Source organism: Ostrinia furnacalis, unplaced genomic scaffold, assembly GCF_004193835.3.
Source record: "Ostrinia furnacalis isolate ACB-3 unplaced genomic scaffold, ASM419383v2 OfSCF6168, whole genome shotgun sequence".
NCBI classification, from domain to species: domain Eukaryota; kingdom Metazoa; phylum Arthropoda; class Insecta; order Lepidoptera; family Crambidae; genus Ostrinia; species Ostrinia furnacalis.
In genome coordinates, this window is record NW_021136407.1 from 147,573 (window position 1) to 167,233 (window position 19,661).

The 19,661-nt window shown below is 39.5% G+C and overlaps 2 protein-coding genes across 2 annotated transcripts; one reads left to right on the forward strand and one right to left on the reverse strand.

Annotated features, from left to right (window-relative positions):
* The first annotated feature begins 751 nt into the window (after window positions 1-751).
* On the forward strand, window positions 752-12,153 carry LOC114362081 (cuticle protein-like). Its single transcript, XM_028317339.1, has 5 exons — window positions 752-830; window positions 1,029-1,367; window positions 1,413-1,520; window positions 5,057-5,075; window positions 11,490-12,153. Exons 1-5 carry the CDS (start codon window positions 819-821, stop codon window positions 12,098-12,100), a joined length of 1,089 nt encoding a protein of 362 aa, XP_028173140.1. The 5' UTR covers window positions 752-818; the 3' UTR covers window positions 12,101-12,153.
* A 5,598-nt stretch (window positions 12,154-17,751) lies between these two features.
* Window positions 17,752-19,222, reverse strand: LOC114362084 (alpha-(1,3)-fucosyltransferase C-like). The gene is made up of 2 exons (XM_028317343.1): window positions 18,224-19,222; window positions 17,752-18,088 (listed from the first exon to the last, which is right to left on the reverse strand). The coding sequence occupies exons 1-2, from the start codon at window positions 19,174-19,176 to the stop codon at window positions 17,752-17,754; spliced, it is 1,290 nt and encodes a 429-aa protein (XP_028173144.1). The 5' UTR covers window positions 19,177-19,222.
* Window positions 19,223-19,661: the final 439 nt, after the last annotated feature.

The window sequence follows — 19,661 nt, forward strand, 5'->3', positions numbered from 1 at the left end:
GACGTCGCCCGCGGCGGTGATCTACATGTATGTTATCACGCCGAAATATCTTTTGCAGGTGAAGGTCGCCACGGTTAGGGTCAGTCGGTTGTAAGTAGATGTAGATTACCGATATGGATCGAAACAGACACCTTGCTACACAATGTTTTTGCTACTTGTAAACAATAAATCACTAAAATATACTAGAATAATAAATAGCTCATCCGTAATAATGGACGTGTTGGTAGCAACCGTAGTAGCTGGAGGGAACTGATCTATCTCAGATACACTGACTGGCGAATTAATTTTACAAGAAAAAAAATCTAAGCTTTTTATAAGACGTTGACCCGACGATACCTAGTATGTAAGAGGTCTATCAGTCCTTTTTATAAAATCTATCATCTGGTTTGTTGGAATCAACCACAGTGAACGTTAAAATACTTTACTAGGTAATTTTCGTGAATTTACTTATTCATGAAAATTCGACCATTTGCTTCACAGTAAGTATAATATCACTATCATAACACTAGTGTATCCAATAAGAAAATGCAATAAACGGAAAAGAAAATTGGGATGAATCATAGAATGGTATTACGAAACCCTTATAACTGTTGATATTTCAGGTTGTTACACTTATTATTTACATATAATTAAACGCATACAAACATTAACGAAATACCTTAATGTGACCTTAACCTCACTTTGAGTGCAAGTGGTCGAGTGCGGTCAGCAGCCCCAGGCGTTGTCACTCTACGCCCTACGTGCACATGCTTGTATAAAAAGTATCGACACTCGCACATTGTCACAGTCAAGCTCTGACTAGCAAATTAACAACAACAATGGCAGCCAAAGTGAGTAGTCTTTACTAGGCCATACCATACAAAATTCTAAATCCAAATAACGATCGACTTGGTGGTACAATACCTACCTATTGTTTTTGTTTATTATTAGTGGTAAAATGAGTGACAATTGGGATTATGTATATTTTAACCGACTTCTAATTCTTATTTTTGAATTTTGAAATTCTAAAAAACGTAAATTCCTTACAGTTCTTCGTAGTCCTCTCCCTGGCCGTGGCGGCGTCGGCCGTGCCGCTGGTGCCGGTAGCGAAGGTGGCGTACGCGGAGGTGGAGGCGCCCGCGCACTACGAGTTCCAGTACTCGGTGCACGACGAGCACAGCGGAGACATCAAGCAGCAGCAGGAGGCGCGCGCCGGCGACGCCGTGCACGGCTCCTACTCGCTGCTGCAGCCCGACGGCCTGACGCGCGTCGTCGATTACTCCGCCGACAAGGAGCACGGCTTCAACGCCGTCGTGCGCTACGAGGGCCACCCCGCGCCCGCGCCCGCGCACCCCGTCAAGCTCGCCTACGCCGCCCCCGTCGCCAAGGTCGCCTACTCCGCCCCTGTCGCCTACGCCGCCCCCGTCGCCAAGGTTGCCTACGCCGCCCCTGTAGCCAAGGTTGCCTACGCCGCCCCCGTCGCCAAGGTTGCCTACGCCGCCCCTGTAGCCAAGGTTGCCTACGCCGCCCCTGTTGCCAAGGTCGCCTACAGCGCACCCGTAACTCACGTCTCCTACTCATCCCCTGTTATCTCCTACCATCACTAAGCTGTTGTTGTTGTAGTCTAATAATGACTGTTATTATTTATTGAAACGAATTGTTATAGATAGACCTAAACAATAAAATAAAAAGATTTGAAGAACATAATTAGCTTTTACTTATTCTAAGCCCAGTTGTAAGTCCAGCATTCGTTCTACACTGCTTCGAGTCTTTAACCATGGTTGCGGTAGTTAAATCTGACGCAATTTCTCAAAAGTATGTAGACAGCGTGGCCGTTGACACAACTGGTCTTAATAATTTAAGGAACTCGATCGAATGTAAAGAGCATCGAAACTGTGTCAGTGCTACACATCAAGTCTCAGAAGTTTATATTAAGGACCATATTCTTTTAAACAAGAACAGGGCGGTTTACTACTTCGTACAACAATGTAAGAATATCCAGCAAGCTCAGGCACATGGAAACTCCAGACATAGCGACGACAACACCTGTAGACGTAGTGATGAAATCTGAATGTGACCTTTGACCTCTAATGGTTGTAGGTATTTGTAATGTATGCAATGCAAGTTGTACCATAATAGCCGCTGATCTGATACGGCTCATACTATAAAATTACCCTAGTTTATCACAGGCAAACAACTTTTTCGCAGGTAAAATTTTTAAACAAAAGGTTTCAATTGAACTTGTTCTATAAGTTGTATGTAAAAATATTGTATTAAAGTTAATATAGAGTTTTAGAATAGTCTAGTACCTACTATTAAGTACAAGTAAGGCATTGTGTTACAATCGTATCATCATTATAAATTAAATCATTTTTCTAGCTGACTGTACCAAGATTCATGTTGTTTTGGTATTAGCACAGAATAATAATAAGTATGGTATTAGTTCGGAATAGATCGTACATTTATTAAAATTAATTTAAAGAGTGGTATCCGGTCGGAATATCTATATCTATACTTATAATAAATCTGTAGAGAAGTCAATTCTGTACATGAAATATATTTTCAAAATAACTATCAGGGGGTGATTAGTGATCGATACTGATGCCAAAAATGCAATCAGTAAAATTTTTGTCTGTCTGTCTGTCTGTCCGTCTGTCTGTCTGTCTGTCTGTCTGTCCGTCTGTATGTTCCTTATAGAAACAAAAACTATTCGACGGATTTTAACGAAACTTGGTACAATTATCCTTCATACTCCTGGGCAGGTTATAGTATACTTAAGAATTCTCACGGGAATCGGAATTAGTAAGAAAATCCTTTTGTATGAAAAACCTAAACCGCTTAAGTTAGACGCTTGAAATTTGACATGCAGGTACCTTAGTAAACTTAAAGCTTAGTTAGAACAGGATATTCCAAAATTCCCACAGGAACGGGAGTTAGCGGGAAAAAAACATTTGTATGAAAAAATCTAAACCGCGTAAGATAGATGAAGGTGGTAAAACGGGATCCACGCGTACGAAGTCGCGGGCGGCCGCTAGTAAAATAATAAAGATTTAAAACAAATATCATTGGTATTAGATGATGGTATTGCATCGGAACAGATCGATCTCATCAAAAACAATACTTGTCAAAAAAACCAAGTCTCGCAACTCAGTTGTTCTACGGTAAAAAGTTGTGAGATCCATGTAATACCAAGTCCAGGCCAGGAAATCTTTAACGTTTTACATAAATTATTGACTTGGCCATCGCACTAAATAATTTAATTTACACGTGTTTTCATGCGATGGCCAAGTCAATATATTTATGTAAAACGTTAAAGATTTCCTGGCCTGGACTTGGTATTACATGGATCTCACAACTTTTTACCGTAGAACAACTGAGTTGCGAGACTTGGTTTTTTTGACAAGTATTGTTTTTGATGGGATCTCATTTCTTTTTGTATTTTGTAGACAGCAGTTATGTATCTAGAAAACTGGACCGAAATTGAAAAATTTTACTCGACTTGGCGGTTGCACTACCGTGCCCCCAAATATTTTAGTTTTTCCTTGATTCATACACCAAACACTACTTATATTCCAAATTTGAAGCTTCTAGGTCTGCTAGAAGTGCCTTAGAGTTTTGATGATCGGTGAGTCAGTGAGTCAGTGAGTCAGTGAGTGACAAAATTAAGTAACTTTGACCCGTTATAATTCTTAAACTACTGGTTCAAATTGAATGAAATTTTAAATATACCGTGTCTTTACAATGCCTGCATAGCTAATGAAAATTCAGCCTTCTAGTTTTATCCACAACGAAGTTACAGGCAGTCGAAAATGGCCTGAATTGCTTCGAGAAAAGGATGGTACGGCCGTGCCGCTTTTTTGCTCGACTTGGTGGGGGCACTGCCGTGCCCCCAGATAGGTGGCCTAGTGGTAGCGTTGTTTACTCGAACATGCATGCCGTGGAGACCATTGTATACCTACTCGTATTAGAATGATTATGATGACTTAATCCCGTAAACTCTGTGATCGTTCAATTGTATGGAGAGTCTACTCCGTTAAGTTTTAACCGAAAAATGTTCAACAATAAAGATTAATTTGACCATTTATGGCGCGCCCTTGCCCAAGTTTAACGGAAAATGCGAGTAACACAACAGGTTTCGCGGATAGCGCCATATTCACGGGCAAAACAATGATGTAATTTTTGGCACAAGGTTCCGACAGAAATATTTATCGGAAGCAGAGGAATTAACCTGCTTGCTCTAATAAGTGCCACCAGTGCACTGCAGTGAATAGAATAGAATAGAATAGAAAACTTTTTATTTGCAACATTTAAAAATGTCTTACCTGCTTGTATACCTTTCGTATACAAGCAGGTAAGACATAGATTAAAAACAGAGAAAAGTGTCTGTTTGTGTAGAGCAGTGGTCAAAATTGAATAAAATATTTTTGATTTTGAATGAAGTGGAAGTATTTTTTTATAATATTCATTTATTCAACCGTAAAATACCCAAAACAAGTTAACAAAAATTTACAACGATTTTACACTATCTTCGGTATGTCTCGTCTGGGAATAGAACTTGGAAACTCCAGTTGAAAGAGTTACTTGACAATTCTTTAACCACGGGGCCACAGGTTCAAAAGTGCGTGATATCTTTTTTACACTTGAAAAGTAAAGTGGAATAAGTACCGCTACTAGGTATACCAATGTGTGTATTTTACCATTCCTTTAAGTCACACGGTTTTCCTTAGAGATTAATGTATTTAATTCGAAGAAGTTTTGTATATTATTTTAATTAATACCTGTGCGTAGGTGGCTCTACCAAACACCAATCCCTATGAGCGTGACTGTACGTGGAACCACACACACTAATCAATACTTTGGAGTTGTAACGAATTGATTACAGAAACTTGAGAATTCGCACAAGAATTCGAGTTAGAAAACCAATAAACGTTGAATAACTTATTAATGGTAATGTAACGAACATTAGGCACTGTTTACGTTGCATTATTTAAATACTATAATATTCTTAAAAAACTAAACAAACTATACCTTCATGACATTAATACATAAAACATATTATAAAAGGAGTATTCAAAAGCGATATATTGTATTATGTTGTAACAAATACAACCACACTACCTACACCTCAAACGATCCATTACCAAACTTACGCGACTCCGTTTATTACTTACGGTCATATCATCATAATAAATTAAAAATAGCATATTGGAAACACGTCTAAAATAAACAGGTATGTTACCAGTTATGGGAGAGCTCTCGCTTTCTACGTTATCTTGGACAGTTGTACGAGCAGATCTTTGTTTGGGAGGTCTTTTTGGAGTGGCTGTGTGCGTGTAGAGAAATTAAAAGTAGTCTGGTCACTAATTTGACCCAGGCCTTGACCGACATGACTGGGTGGAGTTCATGATACACGTATCACGAGTCAGATTAGTGAACTGCATAAATCGCCTATTGTTAAATTATGTCTGACATGTTCGCAGATGTCAAGATAAGTATGTAGGTATTTTGTACTCCATTTATGTTCCAAGGCCCGCCACCTGTTTTTTTATTTCGGCGTACCAAAATAGTCGTTCAATATTAAAGTTAATTGGATGAATGTTTCCTAGAATACGTCGAAGGGAAGGTTTCAAGAAAGATCATTAACAACTTTTTTTTTCATTTGGTTCAATGTTATCAATCGAGGAAATATAAATTATTGAAACCCTGTTATTAAACTAATTACACTGTTAACATGTTAGTTTACTTTCATTGAACGATTTTTTTAAAATGTTTCAATAATCTAGGTACCTACAACAATCAGCTTTTATTATAAACGTCATGCCACATTTAGATATTTTCTAATCAAAAATATATCCTGTACAAATGTTGCAATGAAAAAGCAATTAGGTACCCGTGTAGGCTGCAAGCACACATTATTTCAAGTCGTTCATAATCACCACCAACCATTAAGGTGGCATGTGACAAATATCTAATATTTTACAATTAATTTGGACATTGCCAACAAAGATATAAAATATGGCTTTTGCATCAAACGTACCCAGATTATGTAAATCAATAGTTTAGCAATTTAAAACTAGATCAATACCTTATGAGTAATATCGTGTACGTTTAGGCCCGTATTGCAAATCGTTGCCGAGTTGTGAGACGAGTTTTGGTGTTATTAGAGACTAATATTTGAGAATTTATTGCTTGGTAGCGTGCTGTGATACGGGGCTTAATTGGTAAAGATGTAGTTGAACCAGTTTGTACAAGAGGACATACAAGAGATTTCACGAAAATATACATGTGTAATGTGAGAATCTGAGCTCCAAATAAAGGAAATTGGGACATATAATACTAATGCGTTAGTGAAGGTTAACGACTTAAGCCCATAAAATTGAGTGCGTAAGTAGACTGTCGTCAACACCAATTAGAGATCATTTGCTACGAAATTGCGTTTAAGTCTTTAGTATTAGGACATTATTTTGCTACGAGCTACGAAAATAATAAAATGCTACAATAGCCAATTCTAATTTCTACACTCGCGAGCAAAAGTATGGAATCACTTACATGAAGTTGTTTCCACGCGATCTTGTGTACTAACGAATTTGTTAGGAACAAAAAAAGTGGCACCATTTTAAAGATTAAACTTTTATCTTTAAATTGATACCAAATTCATTTAAATCACACCAGTATTTAAAAAGATATCCCGGCTGATGTGAAGAAGTAACGAAAAAGACATGTATGAACTGTTTGATACGTCGCCAGTTGCGGCCTATTTACCCCCTATAAAAGCACGCGTTTTCGGATTTTTGATTTCACACGTTGATTCATACACATCTGCGCTTCTTTTGACACTTTACCTGGGATTCTACACCTTCAGAAGCAGCACAAATCGTTGCACTATTGCAAGAAGGGCTCAGCCAGCGGGCTGTCGCACGTCAGCCCCACATAAGCCAGTCCTGGGTTTCGAAAGTTTTAAGACGCTTTCGGGAGACTGGTGGCTTTATTCCGAGACCAAGTTCTGAACAGCGCCGGCGCACATCGCAGAGGGAAGACCGTTTTTTCATGTCAACCTCTCTATGAAATCGTCATTTGACTGGAATCGACGTCCAGTAAGAGCTCAGAAATGTTCGTAGGATAGCTGTTAGCGAGTAGACAGTTTGTCTAAGACATAAGCAATAGAATTTAACTCCAAAAAGGCCTGCCACAGGCTCGAAACTGACGGCAGGTCACCGATAAGCACGCTTTCAATTTGCTCGTACACATCTCGATGTTAAGTCGAGCAAGCCACCCCCATAAGCCACTGTTTCAGCGAACCAGCACTGCACAAATCGCTCCTCAGGCCGCCTATAAACCCGACCTCTTCGACTGCTGCCCTGCAAACACAGTTTGCATTCATCGGAGAACAGAACTCGCCTCCATTACTCGCCTTCCCATCGAGATGTGTACGAGCAAATTGAAAGGGTGCTTATCGGTGACCTGCCGTCAGTTTCGAGCCTGTGGCAGGCCTTTTTGGAGTCAAATTCTATTGCTTATATCTTAGACGAACTGTCCACTCGCTAACAGCTATCTTACGAACATTTCTGAGCTCTTGATGGACATCGATTCCAGTCAAATGACGATTTCATAGAGAGGTTGACATGTAAAAACGGTCTTCCCTCTGCGATGTGCACCGGCGCTGTTCAGAACCTGGTCTCGGGATAAAGCCACTAGTCTCCCGAAAGCGTCTTGAAACTTTCGAAACCCAGGACTGGCTTATGTGGCGCTGACGTGCGACAGCCCGCTGGCTGAGCCTTTCTTGCAATAGTGCAACGATTTGTGCTGCTTCTGAAGGTGTAGAATCCCAGGTAAAGTGTCAAAAGAAGCGGAGATGTTTATGAATCAACGTGTGAAAGCAAAAATCTAAAAACGCATGCTTTGATAGGGGGTAAATAGGCCGCAACTCGCGACGTATCAAACAGTTCATACATGTCTTTTTCGTTACTTCTTCACATCAGCCGGGATATCTTTTTAAATACTGGTGTGATTTAAATGAATTTGGTATCAATTTAAAGATAAAAGTTTAATCTTTAAAATGGTGCCACTTTTTTTGTTCCTAACAAATTCGTTAGTACACAAGTTCGCGTGGAAACAACTTCATGTAAGTGATTCCATAGTTTTGCTCGCGAGTGTAGTTGACTTGTTAAATTTCTTAGATGATGTGTCGCCGATACAAGTGCAAAACGATTTGCTACTAAGAACACACTCCTACTTTTATTAAGTGAACATAGAAGTGATATTCTTTACAAATAATTGCTTTATCGAATAAGCGAGTTTCAGATTATCACTTTTTACATTTATATTATGAGATAGAGTTCAAATGTGGATCTTCATAAATATATTAAGTACCTCTATGTTAATCACACTCATCAGTTGTTTTACATTGGACTTAGCTATTTTACAATATTAGACATTAAGCCAATACAATATGCACTTTTTTGTTTGCAACACTTTTAACAACAATATCGCTGTTTTAACAAAAACCGTCTGACCAGCTATCGGAAACGTAAAAAAGTGCGCTTCCGTAACCAAGAGGAAGAGCGCTGTGTTTGCCGGCGATTATGCGCACGATACGTTTTGTGTGATATAAGAATCGGTAATCACTGTAATTTGCGTGTTGTTTGTATTAGCACTGAAATATTTGGGGGTGTTACAAAGATATTGGTTATTTGCATTTCAGACATTTTCATAATTGAAATAAAATGACGTAATTCTAGTGCTAAGTAATATTTTAGAATATTTCTTTTGTACTTACAAAGTTGCCAGTCTTGTGTAAACCAGTTACCTATTACCACTCATATCTAAGTACTTATGTGTTGATTAGAAATAAAAAATATTAAGGCTAATAATTTACTTTATTTATATCATTGAAGATAATATGGATATGAATCTGTCGCCCACACTTTGATGCCATTCTCGCCCGGGCTAAACTAAAAATAGCTTGAGTGCTGTCGACTGTACATAAGAGTACAATAAAAAATATTATTTAGATTGTTCTAGGGTGAGGCTGGAGTGTTTGACCCGACTGAGGTCCAGTCAATTCCAGTCAGTCACTGTTTGCCGACTCATTGAACTTTCAACGATTACTACACGCTTCGGGACAAAAGCTACGATTTTTGTTTAGTCGCTCAAAATAAACGAAATTCCTGTTTTTTTAACACTTAAGTTTTTGTTGTTAGGTTTACGATAATATTTTTACCGAAGAAAATACTTTTAAACACTTTTCTGAGAATAAATAGGTAAACCCCCAACGACATTAAGTTGTGCCTATTTTATTTTGTCACAAAGCTAACAGCCATTTAGCTGAAAGCATACGATTATCTTTAAAAAAGATTTGCATGATTTAGTTCAATGTTACTACGCAAAATGTATTGTTCTACTCGTATGTGTGTAATATCTGTGAGTTGCTCTTCATTGGCATAGCAAATAGTTGGGTATCCATATACTTAGATACTTTAGTAGTTCTTAAAGGTTGGGTGTGGCTATAGTGGTTTCAGGCAGTCGTGTGTAACAAAGCGTTCTCGCAAACTTAAAGTTGCTCGTTGTGATTAATGTTATTGTTTATGCTATGTTTAAATACTTTGCTATAAGACATTTGCGAGGCAAATTGCAATCTATATGGTACCTCTAGGTTTATAGGACTAACTCTATATCTTCCCCACCACTCAAAGTCAAAGTCAAAAGTCAAAATTTCTTTATTTGTTTAGACTAATAAATAGTTCTTACAAATCGTCATTTTGCTCTTAAGGAGCCTCTATGTACCCATACTGTGACTGCTATGTACCCAAGATATTACAGCTTAACTAAAAACAGAGTACGTTAGTGTCTTACAAAAGGACACCTACAAAAGGAATGATTCGGAAGAAAATTAGAAGAGATTCGAGTAAGGATCGACCCCCGTCAAGTGCAAAGTAGAAGACAAATAATAAAGACCTCCTCGGGCTACTACTGTATGCATTGGTTATGTGCATCTACGTACTAACTACCTCCCAGTTGGTACATAGTTATTTGTCGCAAAGTTAAACAGCTTTTCCTGTAGCGACATCCATGATTTAAGAGTACCCGCAGACCATCGACTTTTAATTGGCCGATACTCGTAGTTGAACCCGATTCTAATTTGTATAAAGAATAGGCCGATGTAATGTACGCACTTTGCCACTTTCATACATGTCCATACTGATTAAAACAGACTGACCCAACTATCGGCCAACTAAAAGTCGGTGGTCTGCGCCAAGCTAAGAGTTGATGTTGATCTAGGTCTATGTAATCTAATTATAATTTGTGATACATTTTTGTGGTCCAGCTTGTCTGAAGTAACACTGGGTGTGGCACAAGTGTCTCAATTGAGGCACTCGTGTGTAAACACATTACGCGCCGGCCCGTAATAATGACCCCGATCGGGGCATTATTCATCGACTCTGATGAACTGATTAATTTTTTCCATTGTGCAATTAGGGAGAGATTAAGAGCCATTATTACTTAAACAGTAATGAATATGTTAGTTACTGCTTAAGTATGAACTTATTCTGTTGAAGACTATGTAGAGCAACACGAGGCTAGAGTGTGATGTTTCCCTAGTTTGATTTCTATTATAGATAGAAATATAGATACAAACTTACCAATGATCTTCAAAGATATAGAAAATTAGTTATATTGGTTTGTTATAAAGCCTATTGGTTCTATCAAAGTTTTTGTAAAGGGTTTATATTGAAAGAAAAATGATTGTTATTGTTAATTGTTCTTATTGCACTCACTCATTTCAAACGATTTGGTTATTGTACGTAGATTGTCGTTAGCGAATCATTATACAGCTTTATAATGCAAATTAGCACCGATTACCTACATCTAATTTATACAACATGCCTCAGCATTTAGTTTGATGAGCCATTTTCCCTAAATTGACAAATTTACTTTATCCTAGGTTTATTGCGTTCCCGGAAGATAAAAAAGTAACTGGATAACGTTTTACGAGTATGTGTGAAGAAGGGGTAATCTAAAACTTTATTACCAAAAACTTCGATGTACTATTATGATATCGTAATTAAACCAATATCGATTACATTGATGGATCCCCCGCGTCCGTTAGTGAGTAACGCGTGGATCAATGAGTTACATAACCGATCCAGTTTGCGGCGCGTACGCAGCGTCCCCAAGCGTGGCCGTATAAAAGCAAGCTGCGTGCCGGCAGGGGCACACTTGCTCCAAATAACCAAAACAAACAACATGGTTGCCAAAGTAAGTTGAGATTAATAATTAATTTAATTAGATTAAAGAATGTGTTAATGATGTAAATTCGGTTAACTCATCTAAACGTTTTCGGGATATGTCAAATTGGGATGAAAGCTCAGAAGCTCTACATTTTAATGACTTAAACGATTATTAGTTATATGAACAAAATTGGTTTTTATTAATTTGTGATCAATTGCTATGAAAGTGAAATAATGTTCTTTTCTCAATTTTACAGATCGCGGTCTTCTTCTGCTTCGTAGCTGCGGCAGCGGCTGTGGCCGTCCCCGCTGTGCCACTCGCCAAACTAGCGTATGCCGAGCCCGAGCAACCTGCTCAGTACGAATACTCCTACACCGTGGAGGACCAGCACAGCGGCGACATCAAGCAGCAGAAGGAGAACCGTAACGGAGACGCTGTCCACGGCTACTACTCGCTGATTCAGCCCGATGGCACCCAGCGCATCGTGGAGTACACCGCCGACAAGGAGCACGGCTTCAACGCCGTCGTGCGCTACGAGGGCCACCCCACCGTCGCGCCCGCTCATGTCGCCAAGGTCGCCTATGCTGCTCCCGTAGCTAAGGTGGCTTACGCCGCTCCCGTGTCTAAGGTCGCCTACGCACAGGCCCCGGTCTCCTACGCTGCGCCCGCCCACGTCTCCTACGCCGCCGCGCCCGCCCAAGTCTCTTACGCCGCTCCCGCCCAAGTTTCTTACTCCGCTCCTGCTCATCAAGTCACCTACGCCGCTCCCGCTCATCAAGTCGCCTACGCCGCGCCCGCTCAGGTCGCCTACGCTGCGCCCGCCAAAGTAGCCTACGCTGCACCTGTCGGACACGTGAGCTACTCATCCCCCGCCTACTCTTACCATCACTAGATTCTAAGTGCCATATCGTTTATTTATTTTGTTAAATACAACCACTTAATCAATTTCTGCCTCTTATTTTCCCCCGACTGAGAAAGAATTGCACAAGGAGGCGTCAAAACGGTATCCGATATCAAAACGCTCTAAACGAAGTTAGAAGGAAGCGTGCGGGTAGTGTCGGGGAAATCAATTGAATTATGTAGCATTATGAGGCGAGTGGCTCCGGTTACGCGGCACGTCCGCCCCCCGGGCCGCTCTGACGCATTGCTCTTGACACCTATTTATTCGGCTAGTTTAGTTTGCGCATCGAGACCGATATAATTATGCCCGGGAGATGGCCGAGGGCGCCCCTCGCTCGTCCACCGCAGCACCAGTCGCGGGGAGCAGGGGATGTCTCCAGCCCCGCAGTGCTCTCTCGCAAAAACATCGGTACTCGGTACCCGCGACGGCTGCATTAATGATTGCAGGCAAATATAAATTGACAGAACCGATGGTGAAAGTGGTTGTTACGATGAAGCGAGGGTTTGTAAAACGTGTGATGTGAATATTTCATTTCGTTACACGCCGCGGCGTGACTGACGTGAAGGGTTGCGAGAAAAACTCTCGTTATCAAAGGGCTGTAGTAATATAAAATGACAATGTTGTTCAGAACAATAAGAAACATTGAGCAACTTTATTTCTTTTGTAAACAAAATAAGAAATGTTAGTGAGAGCACTCACTAATAGCGTAATTAGATAGTCAGTGTGCATGAAGCGAATAATCCAATTTCCATTTTCCCCAACAATGTAATAAGTATCCATAACAAAACACTTTCCTTTGCATTAATACCTCAGTAATAACTTTTATTCGCTGAAATATAAACCGATGTAATGATAAATTCAACATAATCGGATGGAATCGTATTATTGGAAATAATAGGCAAATATTTATACGGATTACAGCATAACAAAAGTGTTTTGTATCGTATCCAAAAACAGATGTAATATGTTTTAATGCGGGAAATGAAATGAGCGCTAAAGCCCAGTAATTCCCAGTCGGCTGTTTGCCGCAAATACACCGGCAAATCCGGCGTTTGCGATAAAACATTCACTTTGCGAATATTAAATGTCTAGGGCGAATAAATAATCAGATCGTGAAAATGTTTTGGTGAAGTTTTACAATCGTCCACAAAGGGTTGCGCCGTGTTAAGCCCGCTATTATCGGATGACGAACTATTATCCCTCGTCCCCGGATCGCCTCTATTACGCCGAATGTTGTTGCTCACAGTTTTATTCCAACGTTGTTATTATGTCCAATCCTTTCATATTATGTTGCTTTATATTTAACAAACAAAATGATAAACTCTTAAGAAGTAATAAGTATAACTGAGATTAGTCTCGGTTCTTTTCTACTTTTCTCTTTCAAACATTTCTTAAAATTCAGAAGAGATTTTTATGAACTTAACTTGATTAAATCTATTTAACAATATGATTATACACGAAAAGATCAATAAAAACATTTTAGAAAAGATTTTCCTAAAAAAAGATGATAGAAGAATAGAGAAATGTAATGCATTCATTATGTAGAGTTTAGTGTAACATGATCCGAGGTATATGGCCCGTGCTCATTGTCATCATTGTTGTCATTTTACTGCGAAATGTAGGTATTTGCTTGACCAATGCTCAATGCAATTTGACCGTTAAAGTTGATCGCATTACTGAAATTCAACACTTCTTTTTCTAAAAAATCGAGCCTTCATAAAATGCACAATTGACCATTGATACTTTGACCGGCGATAGGCGTGTCCGCGTGTCCCATCAAGGATCGTGCGCATATGTTGCATTGCACGTGCTTTCTCTAGCTTAAAAATATTCGTTGCACCTATGATAGCCGCCCAATCACTGGTCAATCTCCGTCACCGACACCGAGACCGCACAATGGTGCGTTTTTCGCGCGCAGCGTCCGGACCGTCCGGACACAATGCCGTCCGCAATTGTCCGGGATTGCCCGCACGTGCCTGCGCGTGCGATCGCCCGCGTGACGAATTGCCGACGGCGCTGTTGTGACTGCCGCTTTGTGAAGCACTGATTAATATCGGTACGTCGTTATCTGGAAGCACTTGAAGATTAATAGGCACGATTCGCATTACGGTAATCTGTTTCAATTACTTAAATGGCTGGTTACTTCTTAACGAAGTACTTTTATTAGGATAGTTTTTGTTTAATTATCGAAATTAATTTTATTGTTAAATTTTGAAATCATTAGGATCAATCTAAGTATTTAGAAATACATAGGTTAAACTCATTCATATACTTATCCACATTCCACACTCTTTAACATGATATCACAAAAAACTAACTATCCTAAAATAGAGAGTATTCGTTGTAACTGACTACTAAGAAAACTAATTCAACTGAAGTCAATGAAAGAGTCAGCTTTAAAAATATTTTTGGTTGTCACTCCGTTTTCCCACCGCACAAGTAACACGCGTTATATTTATTTCGTGGCTGTGCGATGCACCTGCAAATGGATATTATTTTCCCAATATTTACGCGAGCTACAGCGCTGTAACATCCACCTCCTCCGCCCGAGGCGAGGGTCGCTGCAGCCTCCATGGACCAGGGTTGGCAGGCTACTAAAGGCTAGTTGGCAACTAGTAAAAACTTCATATGGTCCCATGTAGTCGGCCTTGACTTCTCTTGTAGAGCTTATTGACACTATTGATAAAGATTTGTAGGAAATTAAATTTTTGGGCGTTAAGAGTTCAGTTTTTAGCGGCAAGCGAAAGGTCGTGGGTTCAATTCCCGCCTTAGGCAGTTCGATTTTTTCAAGTTATTTATAATTTTCGAAATTGTAGGAAACATTTTCAGTTACAGGTTTTAGTTAACATACTTTAGTACCTTTTAATATTTGAATCACGCTTAACAAGTTTTACATCGGAGCTTACTCGTAGCTGCGGATTTTGGATATTATGTCCTACCAACATCATAGGCAATAGTGGAAGTGTTGATTAGAAGAGTGCTTCATAGCATACCGAGATGTATGTATGTTAGGGTTAGGTATGTATATTACCTTGATTGAACTGCTTAGAATGCTGTATTTCAAGTTGGTTCTTGTATCATATGGTATGCTTCATTACTGTATAATGATAAACGCATTAACGCATTGTCACCTTAAAAATGCAATGATTACATGATGAATCAGAGTTTATAAGCGTTTTTGTGTTCTTGTTGTTATTGCTGTTTAAACACCGTTCAAAATTTAACAACTATGAACCGTGAAAATCCATCTGACAGCCCTGAGGGTTGGCAGGCAAGAGGGTGGGAGCAGGGGGGCAAGAAGACTATGTCGGAAACAATTAGGCGCGGCGCAGGCGCGCGGGCTTCCTGCTCTCGGCTAATTGCCGTATCTCTGCGCTCGATGCTACCGTTATAATTGACAGCCATGTTGTTGCTAACAATGCCATTACATTGCTACATGAGATGCTGAACAGATATGAGATGTTTACTGATGTCTAGAGATTTTGATCGGTCTACAATAAGAATTAAGAAAATTATCAATGAAAGTGAAAAACTCATAGCACCGGTTAAATAGAACCTCGTATTTTAAGGTTCCAAATAAAAAATAAAGTAAAATAAATGTTTCAAAACTGTTCTAATAAATGCCGAAACAGTTCGTAATGCGTAACATGAATCTCCTAGCTTGCCTCACTAAGCAAACTCACCGCGACATATTCTTTGCTCTGTTTATCCGTAAGGCGCAACCCTTCATTACAAGGACAAAACGTGCTAATATTCGCTAACCCAATACTTACCGAACTAATGACCGAAACCCCTTGCGCTATTCCCATGACATCTGCTGGGACGAGACCGAAATCTATTTATTCATATCGTATTGCTAATTTCGGTATTAGGCCGCGCGTTCCGGAGTTTATTGAATTACCTATTCCGTTTGCGGGGACGCCGTCCCAAGGGAGCGCCTGCTAAGACCCGCTTACTGGCAAGCTCTTTGGTGTTTTATGTTTTTTACCAAGGCATTTTTGATGACAACCGATCACTTGTAATTTGAATATGTTGGATTTTTTTGAGGAACATTCCTAAGGTTTTAATATTGTGATGAAAAATGTAGTGTATTGTTTTGGTTACATTCTTAATTCCCTATAGTAGAGTCAGAAAGTTTAGCTTCACGTACCTCTGTAACTTGGAATTATTTTTAGTAATAAACTTACTGGTGCCCAACATGACCTCAGAATTGACATCACCCTCTAACATTATTTTCCCATCAAACGGCCATTACTTCCAAGCCAATCGCCGCAAGACTTTGTCGCTGCTCCGTCACGCGTTAACATAATAATGTGCTCATTAATTTGGCGTTTAGCTCTTAATTGCCGCGAACAATGGAGCATCGAGAGCATTCGAGAGTATTCGAGGAGAGCCACTCAATCGTGCGGTGCTCACTGTTTGCAGAGCGCTCGCTCTCATTGGCTAACCACCCGCCGGGACCTCCCCTAACTTTTGTTGAGGTTAGAAGGATAGGACAGGCTTTGTTTGCTCTTGAAGAACCTTCCCTGAAGTGATTGCCTTTTTGATGCTTTGTAAAAAAAGATGAAACTTGATGCTCTATACGAATTTATTGTTTCACCCGGCCACACTATCTTTACCCATCCACAGCTGTTGAGCTGTGGATGGGTAAAGATAAAATGATGATGATGATGATTATTTTCCACAGACAACGCCTAATCCACAATGCGTCATTTTCAATTCCAGTCCATAATAACATGAAGGTATGAATTGAGGCAATTAAATAGAGTACCTACACCATTGTTAAAGCTCTACCTTTACTTATTTAATAAAAGAGTTCTACCAATACCTATTTACTTACAATCGTTATAAAATATCTGCTAACTATGATTATTTTTGAACGTCTCAAATAAATATTTAGGTAAGTGGATACTTATTTTTTGTTCTAAGTGTCTAAATTTAAACATAAGCCACGAGTTCAGTGAGATTATGAGACTGTTTACTAAGAAATATCTATTTATATTTATTTAAGATCGATCGTCTTATCCACCCAAGCCCACGCGGCGGCAGAGTTGACAACCCCACGCATTAATGTTATTATTTGGCAACATTTACTAAATAATTTGCTCGTTAAACGGCCGCCGATACGCGCCCCTATTCCCTAACTACTGTATTGTGCGATTTGCCCACGCCTCCCCAGGGACCGGCGACGGATTCAACCAATGCGACTGTGCGTTAATTACTCCAGTTCTTTTGTGAGGATATTTGTAGCAACATGCTCTTTTGTGGTATGAAATTAATAACGTCCTGCCTGTTATTGTGTGTAGGTGGATTAGAAAACTATCGTTTCAATGAAGTCTTAAGTCTTACAGTATAGTTTGGGGTTGATGAGGTTTTCGCTAAGCTCCGCGGCGGGAGATTGCTTCTCCGGCGTAGATTGGAGATATTATGGCTTTGTTGATGGGAAATGTAATTATAGGAGATTAAACTGTGATTCACTTAATAGACAGATAATGTTGAAAGAAATAGATTATTACGAAATAGTTTAATTAGTTCTCTTAAAACATTCAAAGAACAAAATATGTTAGCATTAAAAAAAATTAGAAATAGGTTAAAACAAATATAAAAATATAAACAAATATATCAAAAATAAAGGTAAAAAATTAATACAAAGGAAAAATATGCTTAGCGTCAATGTTGACTTTGGATGATTCGTTCCAGTAGCTGTCAGATAGGCACCACTTCATGCCGTTACGGCCGTTCCACCAAACCCTGATATTCTTCTTTGCTGGAGCAAACAGTGCTTTGGTACTGTGTAGAGCTTTGCAGAGATCGCAGAGGGGGTGGTAAACCTTCGGGTCATCGGTTATCTTGTAAAGGTTGGTCCACCTGAAGAAGGTTTCCTGAAGGGCAGGAGTTTTCACCACCTCTTGTATTATGTAAGCCAGGTTGTAAGGGTGTATTTCTCTGGCGTTGATGTAGGAACCCGGTGGAAGGAATCTGAAACAGAAAGGTCTAAGTGATCAATCGAAGTTTATCTGATATCATCTCGTCCTAGTTTATACCGAGCTTCTTTTAATAAGAGGCAATAAGCTTTAATTAAGGAATACGTTAAACAATATATCGTTATAATACCTGCTGTAATTTGCACCGCCATACACAATGGGGATGGCGTAATTATTGTAGCCATGTAAAACTTTCTCGGAAACATAATCCACGGCGAATGAGTTTTCAAAAGCCATATAAAAGTAATATTCGTTTTTAATTAACTCGTCGCAGTTGTCGTTGGGGCACTTATTGTTCGAGCACATGCCATACACGTCGATTCGCAGCGAGTAGTGGTAGAGATGCTCCTGCAGTCGCGACAAGTACTGGTCCCGGAAACTATCTGTTGTGCAGTGACTAACGAGCCAAGCTGCCGTTTTCTTCTTGCGACGCAAAATAGTCTTTATTTCAGGTCTCACAGGTTCCAAACTGGTTTTCCACTTCACATTTCGACGTGGAGCTACCACAGTTCCGCTAGTATCCGTTACCACAAAATACAGCCACAACACATCAGAATCGAGCCGCGGAGTAAACGTCCAGTTGAAGAAATTATCATTGGTCACCTCACACAGAGGCTGCGTGTACGAAGACTCGATTGTTGTGAAAATGTATATCTGAGACCGTGATCGCTTCACCGGCTTATCGTCTTTCTTTGTAAGCTCGTAGTCAAAAATAAGGGCATCGAAATTGCTATAGTCATTTCCTAAAAGTTTCCTGTTATCTGTGAATACGCAGTTAGATACTGGACAGTGTAACGTTGGAAATATGTCTACCCCGTCGTTTGATTTAATCAAGTAATATCTTTTCCACATGAGCACGTATTTCACTTCAGTAGTAGTTCGAGTTTTATAATATTGTTTGGTAGAAGCGTGAATACTTTGGCCTTTGTTTCTCGTAAAAAACACAGAAGACACGTTGTCTACGAATCGAAAAATGTCTGTCATAATCCAAACGTGTAAAACTAAACATACGGTGACGAAGCAACATGTGTAAGAAACCATGCGCCTCGATGAACACATTGGGAAGCTCATAAAAGGTATCATTTTTGTAATTTTAATTAAAAACCGGCATTTATGTTTGTGACTGTGTTATTTTGATTGCTGACATATATTAAATGTCATAGATTAAACTTACAACAAAAAAAAATACATAGAGATAAACAAAATCAAAATAGGCAGAGTTTTCGTACCATATACACAAAAGATTGTTTTTTAACCGGATGTTGGTGACAAAGTAAGATTCATACCCTGTCTGTATTAACCACTGCACTGTGGGAATACACCCTTAATTGTCCCTCATAGGTGGCAGCAGAATAAAGAAGCACTTTTAGACAACCTGACAATGGCTTTTAACTCGCCACTAATCTGAGATTAAGATCGTATCTGGTCCAGACTCCGTAAACACTTCACGTGCAAACACAATCGTCTTGTAAGAACAGTTAGATTTGAGTGTTGAAAAAACATTGTCCATCGTGACTGACATGGTCAAGTTTATTGTATCCGAGGTACAGTTAGTAAGTATTATTGTT

Excerpts from the sequence above, each read along its gene's own strand:
- LOC114362081 (XM_028317339.1), top strand. Across the intron at positions 1,368-1,412 it reads ACGCCGCCCCCGTCGCCAAG|GTTGCCTACGCCGCCCCTGT; the intron begins GTCGCCTACTCC and ends CCCGTCGCCAAG.
- LOC114362084 (XM_028317343.1), bottom strand. The coding sequence starts at position 19,176 with ATGATACCTTTTATGAGCTTCCCAATGTGTTCATCGAGGCGCATGGTT. Across the intron at positions 18,089-18,223 it reads GGCGGTGCAAATTACAGCAG|ATTCCTTCCACCGGGTTCCT; the intron begins GTATTATAACGA and ends TTTCTGTTTCAG.